We start from the raw sequence: 10,975 nt of genomic DNA, 5'->3' as shown, positions 1-10,975 counted from the left end.
TCTAATTTAAAATTGAATGAATGCAAACAGAATATGAGCTTTTCAATAAATAAAAAAGATTATTATTATTATTATTTATTATTATTATTATTATTACAATATATAGAACGATTCGAACTGAACTTCCCACCTTCTAGGTACATTAATTCGTTGAATCAAAGATTATATATAAATTATCATTTTCCTTTTATATATATATAGATACATATTTACCATTTAGTCATTTTCACAAAAAGGAAAAGGAGAAAAAAAAAAGCTGAAATGTGATGCAGACCGAATCGAAGGGGAGATGGGACCTTTTAATTAAAGGGTAAAAAAAGAGAGAAAAAAAATGGTAAAACCTAAAAGTTGGTTTTGGTTGGGAGCGAGGGTGTTATGGGAATTAACGCACTCATGTTTTTAAAAAGTTAACGGAAAAAAAAAAAAAGAAAGAAAGAAAAAAAAGCTGCGTCTCTGTGTGCCCACCTATTTTTTTCATCATCCAATCATAGGTCTCTTCTTTTCAGGCTACTCTCTTTAATCTTTTCTTTCCCTCACCTTTCTAATTTTAATTTTTTTTCTCTATTTTAAATGTCATACATAAATAAATTATCTACAAATAAATTATTTGACATAACTACCCCTCTAAAATTTGGTCAGATATGTAATGTAGTTTACCCAATTTAAACGTAGTTTTAGTATACATTTGTGAACTAAGAGCAAAAAAGTAGGTGGTAAGCTTATATTCTCATCTCTAATTTCCAATATAAATTTTTAAAAGGTAACGTATTCATTCAAAACAAACTTAATATAGTTATAAAATATGGTTGTTTATTAATGGATTAGCTAGTTATACAAGAATTACTCTTCTTCGTTGTTATTGTTAAATCATTTAAAAATGTGAACATAATTTCAATCATTTCATCTCTTTAATTTGAAAGATAAATTAAAATGAACCAACTTTGGCATAATTCAACTGGTTAACATACAAAAAAATCGAGAATTCTAATCTCCAATTCCACGTATTATTGTATGAAAAAAAGACAATAATTAGAATGAAAATTTAAAAAATGTTGAAGGATAGAGGGGTAAAATGACACATTAAAATTTAATTGAATTTTAAAAAATTTAGTAGTCTATAAGACTTTGCTAATAAATAACAATTAAATAGAGCCGACATAGTCTATTTTATTTTGTAGTGCGTGTGAATGCTTTTCAAAACTCAAATTAGACTTTTAAAATCATGGAATTAGGGCTTTGATATAGGCATCCCAAATTACACATATATGTGTTCAATTGTCTGTGTGAAATAAGCAACCTTAAAAGGTGTTTTTAGTGTTGCCATGGTTAATTATGAATGCCCCACTTAACTTAGGAATAAAATAAGACACCACATGATACTTTAAAATACTTTTAAAACATAGGGATATTATTCACATGATAGACAAACTACAAATGTGGAAATATTGAAAATAAATATCCGTATTTCATGTAGAAAATGTATTATTTGTTTTCATCCTTGAAATCGAAGTAGAAAAGAAAATCGTCGATGTTTACTTTCAATCCATAAAAATTCTAATTATTATTTCTTCTCACTCCAATCCTCTAAGAGATGCAATTCTAAAGGTTCAGTTGATCTATATATAATTTAACAACCACAAACATATTTTGTCTTATAATTTACTTTCAAAATAATTATTTATATTTTAGCTAAATTTAAATACCTAAAAATATAATTTTGAAATATTTATTTTTAGAAAAGGCTCAATAGAATCCAAAAGTATCTTTTGGTTAAACAAAAACAACAAAAAGGACAAATCTTATTTATGAAAATGAGAAATCAATGGGAAACCAAAGTAACGACCCTATCAAACAATTCAAATTATTAAGAATAAATTGTTAAGATTGAGAGATATATTTATTACCTAAAATAGATCATAAGTTCCAATTCCAGTTGCACATGTTATTGTTATTGTACTAAACAAACAATTTAAATCTCTCCGGATTTTATAAGTTTGTAAGATGAAGAAAAGTCATTTTTCACTCCATAATATCTAGGTTTTTTTGTTTTAGTATGCTTAATTTGGTCCCATAACATGTCTAGTTGTTGTATATTTTAATTATTGTTTAATGAAGGGAATGAATTTAATATACACAAAACCATTAATAGTTAAACATATCTTGTCCCAAAGTTTTCAAATTTCACAAAAAAAAAAAAATAATAATAATAAAATAGAAAAAAAGAAATCCCCATTCCTCTTTTTTTTTTTTTATAATTTAAATATAGAGTAATTAAAAAGATAAGAAATTAAGGCATGAAAGGGAATTATTATTTGTTCATTACAACATTTGTTCTTCTAATCACCCAACAATGGAGAAATCTGAAGTTTTCTTTTTTTTACAGCTTCACTCCAATGACGATTCACTATTCATCAATCCTCAGTAAAAACCACGTGAATCTCTCTCTCTCTCTCTCTCTCTCTCTCTCTCTCTCTCTCTCCAACGTTTTTTTTCCTTTTGCCGGAGCCGGCAGCTGCTCCCTCCCCCACCAATCCCCACCGGTCTTTTCTCTCTTTATTCTGCACAATGCACAAATCCCAAGACTAGATTATACTCCGGTGATCGGAATTATTTTTAGTTCCACTGATCGGGGCAGTACCAGGGCATAGACGGGGCTTGCTCGTCGGAGAACAGATTGCAGGTCTCTTCTCCGCTGAAGAAATTGTGCTCTTCAATTTTCACAAATTGTTGTGCATTGTTACTATTGTTATAACCTTTCTGAAACGGGAAGCAGTTCAGAGACGACGACGGAGACGACAGAAATTGCGGGTGGCTTTGGAGCATCCCACCAGCTGAAGATACGACACCGTTTGGGCTGTTGTCTTCGTTCAATATGGCGCTCGAGTCGCTGTCCGATGACCCATCTTTAAAATCAGGGAACAACGACACTTCAACTCTCTGATCGTTGCCGTCGTCGGCCACGGCGGCGGCTTTGAAGCCCTCGTAATTGAACTCATCGGAATGATCGGAAGCAACCGGAAGAGAAATATGATCCATCGCAAGATGATTATTGGTCTGTTCAATTAGTAAATTGTCCGATTCCGACACGAACATCTCTTCCTTAACTGACAAATTGCTCTCCGTCTTCTCTTCCTCGAGCTTCGATTTCAGTTCCTTAATCTACAACATACACAATTTCAATTTCTCAACTCAACAAATTGAAATGAACTCAAAAGAGATTCATAAAACAGGGTCCCTGTAAATTCCACCCACCTCTTTGTGCAGAGCATCATTGTCTTGCTGAAGGGTATCGAAACTACGTTTGAGAGTTTCGTAATTGGCTTTGAGAAGGCCATAATCTCTCTCAAGTTGCTTGGTTTTCCATCGGGCTCGGCGGTTCTGGAACCAAACGGCAACTTGCCTCGGCTGAAGGCCCAGTTCTTGAGCGAGCTTCACTTTCCTCTCTGGTTCAAGCTTGTTTTCGATCTCGAATGTCTTCTCCAAGGCCTTCACTTGATCTACGCTTAGCCTCCTTTTCTTCTCCCCCACATGACAGTGTTCTTCGATGGAGCCTTCCTCGTCTAAGCCCTCCAGTAACATCGACTGAAACTCCCTGCCGTACACATGGTTGTTTCTCGGACTCTGTTCCTCTGCAACCAACAGTATAACAAGCGAGATTTATCAGTTTTTCTACAACTCCCTTGGAGAATTTGAAAATGATTCTTGCGAGCGATTGGGTAATTTCTAGAAAAGGGACAACGAATAAAGAAACAAGAAAATTCACATGGGGCATGTCGGGGAAATGGGAAATTAAAGAAATGAATACATGTAAAAACAAATTGGGTTGTTTATATGTGCATATTTAAACCTGAAGTAGGGCAGACGGACATCAGAGCGCCCAAGGAATCTGAGCTGCCATGTCTCTTCATGACCGAAGAAACTAAATTTGGATGAGATCCTCCTTCAAATTAAACAACCCTGTAAAACCTTCAAATTTCTTTACTTGTTCGTTCGAAGCGTACACACAGAAAGAAACTTTTAGGAGCTCAAACGATCATTAAAAGTAGAAAGTTTCAGATGCGAAGGCAGAAGCAGAGGACGTTCCATATCGGAAACAAGACCGACTCTGTTCAAACTCCCATTTCCTTCCCCTGTTTCCCCTGGATCTTTCTCTATTTTCGATCCTCCTTCCCTCTCCGAACCCATCAAAAACGAAAAGAAAACAAACCCCAATTCAAACACGGAGCCTCGCAAATGGAAAGCAAAGCTCCAAAACCCAGCCACCAGAAGAAGAAGAAGAAGAAGAAGTAGAAGCAGAGGATTGCCCAAGAACTCTGTCTTCTCTCTCTCTTATTTCTCTCTCTACAGCATTTTTGAGCTGGAGTGAGATGTAGAGTGTAGCGGTGGTGGAAAAACAGAGGAGAGGATCGGGAAATTTTGAAGAAGAAGAAGAAGAAGAAGAAGGGGAGAGTGAGCTCGATCACGATTAGTCTAATACTTTCTCTCTCTTTAAATAATCCAACTCGTGTCAGATGTAGGGTTAGAATCTAACTGGGGTTGGGTTCACTGCGGTTTGGCCAAACCAAATTCATCTCAAATTCACACCAAATGCAAATTACGGCCACCGTCTGTAGCCTGTCCAAATTCCTCTTATTGACCGTACTTTTAAACGGATTTATATTTTATAGGGACAATTTCGGAATTAAAAACGAAAAAAATCTCTTCTTGATACTTTGTCTGTGCAGTTGGAGCAGTGTATAATTTTTTAAATCGAATATATTATCATATTATGCTACGTTTATGTATATATTGTTATTTGTGTGAGGTTAATTGTTACACTTTTTATATATTAAATGACATCTTCCGCCGTTTGGACAATTTTCTTAAATGTGGATCTTTTCAATTTAATTTATTTTAGTTTTGACATTTTCTTTAGAATTTTGTTATGGTTTTTGTTATTTGAATTTTAATATATATGTGCTTTGATCTACGTATATTATATTTGATTTCAAATTAAGAAATAACAAATAAATTTATGGTACATACAATAGAAAAAAAATTTAAATAGTCAATTTCAATAAATAAGACATAAATTACTTATTTGAAATTGAAGGGCAAAAACAAAGAGCAAAATTAAAAATTTTATAAGAGTTTCAAGAAAATAGTACATTATAGATTTAAATTAAATCAAATATAAAAATCAAAATCAAATTAAATTTTGAACTGTCATTTTCAGTATTTTTCCAAAGGAAAAAAAAAGGGCAAAATAGATCATTCGATTTCTAAAGTCCACATTAAAATAATGCCTATTATAATTAAGATAATATAATGAGAGGTATCATTGGAAGTATCTTATGATAATTCCTCACCCCATCATTTATAATTAGTTTCCTTTTTCTTTTGTTCATATTCAATGAGATTAAGTATCATTTTTTTAATACAACAAATATAAAGATTGGAATTAAATTTTTACTCTCGGCAAGAAAGAAAAAGATATCGTAACAATTAAGTTATGTTTATATTGATAAATCGAGTGTCATTTGATGATAATATCAATAATAGTTGATAAAAAAGGAAGGAAACAAGTTGAAAATATGTCAAATTGTAATACTTGGAAAAGATTTTTTTTTTAAAATTTTTTTATGTTCAATTGCCGAACTAATCAATCGAGAATTTTTTTTTTTTATTGACTACCACCCCTTTTTTTCATTAGGAGAGAAAAATGCATAAAGATAAAGAGAAAAAAAAATATTTTTTATTTTAAAAAAATAAATAACTATCAAAATTTTAGTAGGGATGGGTAGAGAAATTTTTGCAAACCAACTATTAGAAGTATTTTGTTGGGATATATATATTTTTTGATAGAACGAGGGTGAGGGTTCAAACTCATGACCTCTGGGTCAGAGATAAATGTCTTAACCACTTTGAGTTATGTTCGGTTTGGCGATTGAATTTTTAATTCGATAGAGGTGAGATTAATTTTATTCCAACATTTAAAAGCTCCCACACATATAAAATAATATTTGTTTTTTCATCTAAAAAAATTATTAATTCTGTTGTAACACGATTTATTTTTTTTTTAACATAAAAAATAAAATTGAAACTTCATTTTAAAATGAAATTTAACAAATAAATAGTGCATCATTCCAAAATTAAATGTTATTTTTAATTTAATAATGTGGGGAGGTCATTCAAACCTACCTCTTATGACAAGTTGAGTTACTTTAAAATTGAATAAGAATTAAGTATTATATTAGTAACATATATGTTTTAAATTTTCATATTTGCATGTTTTTCAATTTAATTCCGTATATTTTAAACTTTTTTTTATTAAAATTGGTTTATTGACAAATTTGTGAGGACACTAAATGAGTTGATATAAGTTTATAAGATAGAATGAGTTTCTAACTATTTCGCGGAATTAATAAGAAGTTAATAGAAATTTCCTCCCCAAAAAAGAAAGAGGAAAAGGAAGGGAAATTTCCGTAGGTCCTAGTAATTTTTACTTATTTATTTATTATTATTATTTTTACATTGTGTTTAAAGGATACTTCAAAAATAATTTTATGTGTATTGCAGTGCAACCCTAAAAAAAAATTGAAGACTGTAATAACATTAATTATTTTTTCAAGTTTACTTTTTAGTTTAACAAATATGCACTTAGGAATCAAAACTTTTGATATTAAAAGTAATACAGATTCTTTGCAACAATGATACCACAATATTTCACCTGTACTTAAGCTCCACTCAAATTTATTTTAAAAAAATTACTCACTGTGTCGTTCAAATTCTCTATTATTGTTTTCATATGGGAATATCACTATCTAGTAGACTTCCCTTCCAACCATTTTTGAACTATATGATCTGAATAAGAATATTTTTATGTTTTTATTAGCTTTGTATTTTAAATTTGCAACTTTAACGTGCAAATTGCATTTAAAAAGATAAAATAAAAACTTTTAATAAATATATAATTTTATGTTATAAATACATTTTTTAAATGTAAAACATATTACATTATAAATTATATAATATTATAGAATAAAAATAATTCAAAATTTATAGTACATATGTTCATAAATTGATTAAAAGTCTATTTTTATTATTTATAAATATATTACTAAACACACGGTTGAGATATCTATAAATGATTAAATTTAGTCTAATCCATCAGTTTAAACTTTTGGGTTTATTGATGATTTAATATGTTTAAAATGATATCAAGAATATATATAAATGATTAAATTTATTCTAAATCATCGACTTAAACGTTTTGGTTCATTCGTGATTTGAACATGTTTAAAATGCACTTTGAACAAATTTTTAAATTGAGATTAATTTCTATATCTGCTGTTTAATAACTATCCCAAAAAATATATTCTTTTTTACTAAATCATTAGATTTCATATTTCTGCTGTGAGCACCAACCAAACCTCAGCCTAACATTTTTGGAATGCATTCGGTATCCCGAAACCATTTTCTAAAGATATGGTTTGGTTCCATTTTTTATAAAAGGGAATTATAAAAATGGCAAAGAAGGAATATATATTTATATAGTATAGCATTATGTTTAAAATTTTACAAAACTACATAAATGACACTTTTGTAACATTTAAAATAATAATAATAATAACAATATATTTTTATAAATACATATTTATTTTATGTTATTTAGTGTAATATATATTTTTTTTAATAAGAAAAGAAATTTGGCTTAATTTATGAAGGATTTGATAGGTGAAATGTGGCTCAGCGTCGCGGCTCGGCTTTGTACTAGCCGGAAAAGATTTCCTTGAAGTCGGCGTAACAAGGGCGCCACCACTAGGCCGTGACCAGTGCAATTAATCGCCAGCAAATCGACAGAAATTGATAAGCCATAAATAGTAATTTTTTTTTTTTTTTACAGTTAAATAGTACTTTCAGAATAGCAGCATTTAGCCTTCCCAAATAATAATTATGATAATAATAACCACTTCCAAATTAGACGTTAATTGTTTTCCTTTTATGTGTACTTATTTTCTTTTTTTAAATCTTACATCTTTAGTTTCTAATAGACTTTAAATATGATTAAAAATACGAGTTCACTTATAGAATACAAATTAAAAGGTTTTGTCATGGGAAAAGGAAAACAAAACAGTTCACACAACCGTACGATCGAATGGAAGGCACGAACCAGGTAAAACGTTAGAGGTAATTGACTTGGGCCGACCTAGGTCGACAAGGGCCAGCCCGTTTGAGTCGACCAGGCCTCCGTGCCGAGGCCTGCTCGACGTCAAGGTGTTCTCGGCCAATGGCTGAGAACGCCTCACGATGCCTCTCTCGACTTTTGGGTTGTCCGACCCGAAACCACCTTGTCTTGAATCCCGATTTGACATTAGGGCTAGGGAGAATGATACGGGCTCGAGAGCCCAGATGGACTGAATATCTTAGGTTCGACTCCTGACAAATCCTGAGGGAATTAGGGTCGAGCAACCATAAATAGGGAGGAGACCAAATACTAGAAAGTACGTGAAAGATATCTCATACTCTATACTTGATAATCAAGATCTAACTTAGGCATCGGAGCCCCGTGTGGTAAAACCACATCGATCCTAGGGTGGTTTCATTTTACAGGTAGTAGCAGTCTCTTTTCATATCTAAAGGGTTTGGTGTGAATTTGGGAGGATCATGTGCAGCCAAATTCCAGCATCAATAGGTTTAAAGAGAGATGGGTTAAAAACTTGAAAGTACAATATAATATGGTGAAATCAAGAATTTAATTGAACTATATATCTTGCAAGTTGCAAATGCACGTATCCATCCAATTGGCTGCTCTCTCTCTCTCTCTCTCAAAAGGCCAAAAGCAATGAAGACATTGGAGTGTGGATGTGTTGATAATGATATAACGTAACACATTAACAAGTACAGATTTGATGGAAAGAAAATTAATTAGCTTGCAAAATCAAACCACTAGTGCACTACTGTATACAATATATTATTGCACAATGCCCTCGTCCATTAATTATTAACAATAATTTTGTAAGTGTAAACTCGATAAGCTTGACTTTTAACAACTCAAATAATTTTGAAATTAAAGGCCTAGGATCCCTTCTTCTTTGATTATGAAAATGTAAAGTTTTGACTTTAGCATTTTAATAGTGAATTTTCGAGATAGAAAAAAGGTTCCCTATATATACAAAAAATAAAGAGAGTAGTCATTTCATGATCATTAGACTATGCTATATGGGAACTTTGGTTAATTGTATAATTATTTGTTCATCACAATAAAGAAGCTAAGCTATAATGGAAAAATGATAAATTTAATAATGTTAAAAAGAGGCAAGTTGGTGAATGAAATGAAAGGAAGGGGAAAAAGACATGTGAAGAAGAGGGGGACAAATTAAACAGTGGGCATTGAGGAGCTGAATTTTGTAATTAGTAAGGGACACATTCATGGTGCCTTTGACTCTCCCACAAAAAGACACACAATTCCCCTCTCTGTTTTTTTATTTTTCTTCACATTCATTGATTTTGGCAATCATAAACTCACACTCCCAACACAATACTTTAATTTTATACATAACTTTTCCAATATAATATAAATTAATATCATACTTTTACATAAAAAGTACATTGTCATCAAATCAAGATCAGGCCACCATTGCCATGCAGAAACATGTTTCCAAACCTTGCGCTCCATGCCCACCCTATTGATTATGAAATTCAATTAATTTTATCTGCTCAATACATACACCATAATTACAAAGTTCTTCTCTCAAAGAATCATATAAATTTCAACGTGCATGTGTATAATAGCATCACCCTCACCATCAACATCCACATCCACATCCACCACCACACACATACATCTCTATACAATCACAATTCTTGAAAAATGTTTCGAATTAAACAGTTAAGGGGTGGAAAAAACAAACCCATATTAAATTAAAGCCTTTTTTTTAAAGGGTTTTAAGGATGGTGAAGAATATGAGGAGGTGGGGGATGGGGTAGGTGTAGCTAGGGTTTTGAGGGGAGAAGAATCTGAAGAGAGAGAGAGGGAGAAAGAGGACAAAAAAGAAAAGAAAAGGGGGTCTTGAATTGTGATGTGATGCTGATGAAAATGAAACAAAAAAAAGAAGGAAGATGAGAGAGGGGGTAGGGGACATTGATTTAACTCAGATTTATAAAAGAAAAGGCAAAGCCAAAAGCAAATATGTACAGCGAGGTACAGCAGGGGCTGCTCTAACACTCCCATCTGTATATTATGTTTGACGATTAAGAGAGTAATGCAAAAATTAATTTTTAAAAAGAAATTAGTTTGTTGTCAAATATCTAACGATGGATCAGTACGATGGAAGTTCTTATTTTTCACTATCTAATTTTAAGGCGAGAGAGATCGAAATACAATTTTTCTCTTCCCTTTTAAATGAAACCAAAGCAAATGAGATGGGTTCCATCGTTCATGGGACAGCCAGCTGGGTGTAGGGACCTCTTCACACACATACATATATATTTATATATCTATATGCTTCCTTCTCCATGTTCCTTTCTGGGGTCCATCCTCCTTAGACATTTCCAATCTCATGTGTTTTTATATAAAGGCGGGTTCCAACAACACTTGTCCTCGTATTGATTCGTCTTTAGATTAAGAAAAAGTTATAGGTAAAAAGTTTGGATTTTAAAGTTTTTATTTTTATTTTTTGCTTGTTTAGAGAATTGAAACGTAATATAAATAAAGTTAGAAGGTAAAATTTTGCACCAGCGTAGGAGTAGGGTTATTGGTGTGATGTTTCAATATGTGAGTATATCTCGGGAGGACATTATTTTGGGGACTATATGGAGAAATTAAATTGAGGGAAAATTAATTGAGATTATTCTTGAATTTTTGGGTGATTTGGATGTGGTTGATGAATGCATGCATGGATGGAACTTTAATTAATTTAAATTTTAAGTGATAATTGTGTGCATTCAATTCAATCTTCTAAAATCTCAACCCATGGCATGGCTTGCTCATAAT

At 31.7% G+C, this 10,975-nt stretch overlaps 1 protein-coding gene across 2 annotated transcripts; it reads right to left on the bottom strand.

The window, feature by feature from the left end:
- Nucleotides 1-2,287: 2,287 nt before the first annotated feature.
- LOC111005239 (homeobox-leucine zipper protein ATHB-5) lies at nucleotides 2,288-4,469 on the bottom strand. Of its 2 annotated transcripts, none has more exons than XM_088126196.1 (3): nucleotides 4,080-4,469; nucleotides 3,253-3,629; nucleotides 2,288-3,159 (listed from the first exon to the last, which is right to left on the bottom strand). In XM_088126196.1, the coding sequence occupies exons 1-3, from the start codon at nucleotides 4,183-4,185 to the stop codon at nucleotides 2,614-2,616; spliced, it is 1,029 nt and encodes a 342-aa protein (XP_087982322.1). In that variant the 5' UTR covers nucleotides 4,186-4,469; the 3' UTR covers nucleotides 2,288-2,613. The 2 variants fall into 2 exon arrangements, with proteins under 2 accessions (XP_087982322.1, XP_022132360.1); XM_022276668.2 differs by lacking the exon at nucleotides 4,080-4,469 and adding an exon at nucleotides 3,848-4,054.
- Between the last annotated feature and the right edge of the window lie 6,506 nt (nucleotides 4,470-10,975).

The sequence above is a fragment of the Momordica charantia genome (assembly GCF_013281855.1).
Source record: "Momordica charantia cultivar OHB3-1 chromosome 1 unlocalized genomic scaffold, Mcharantia_2.0 BLBB01000001.1, whole genome shotgun sequence".
In the NCBI taxonomy this organism is placed as follows: Eukaryota; Viridiplantae; Streptophyta; class Magnoliopsida; order Cucurbitales; family Cucurbitaceae; genus Momordica; species Momordica charantia.
Note: the sequence above shows the minus strand (reverse complement) of the source record. Positions and strands in the feature narration are given on the sequence as shown.

What these genes read in the sequence shown, in the direction of transcription:
- LOC111005239 (XM_088126196.1), bottom strand. Translation starts at nt 4,185, where the DNA reads ATGGGTTCGGAGAGGGAAGGAGGATCGAAAATAGAGAAAGATCCAGGG. An exon ending in TCTTGTTTCCGATATGGAAC is followed by an intron (nt 3,630 to 4,079) that starts GTCCTCTGCTTC and finishes TGTTGGTTGCAG; the next exon opens with AGGAACAGAGTCCGAGAAAC. An exon ending in ATGATGCTCTGCACAAAGAG is followed by an intron (nt 3,160 to 3,252) that starts GTGGGTGGAATT and finishes TGTATGTTGTAG; the next exon opens with ATTAAGGAACTGAAATCGAA.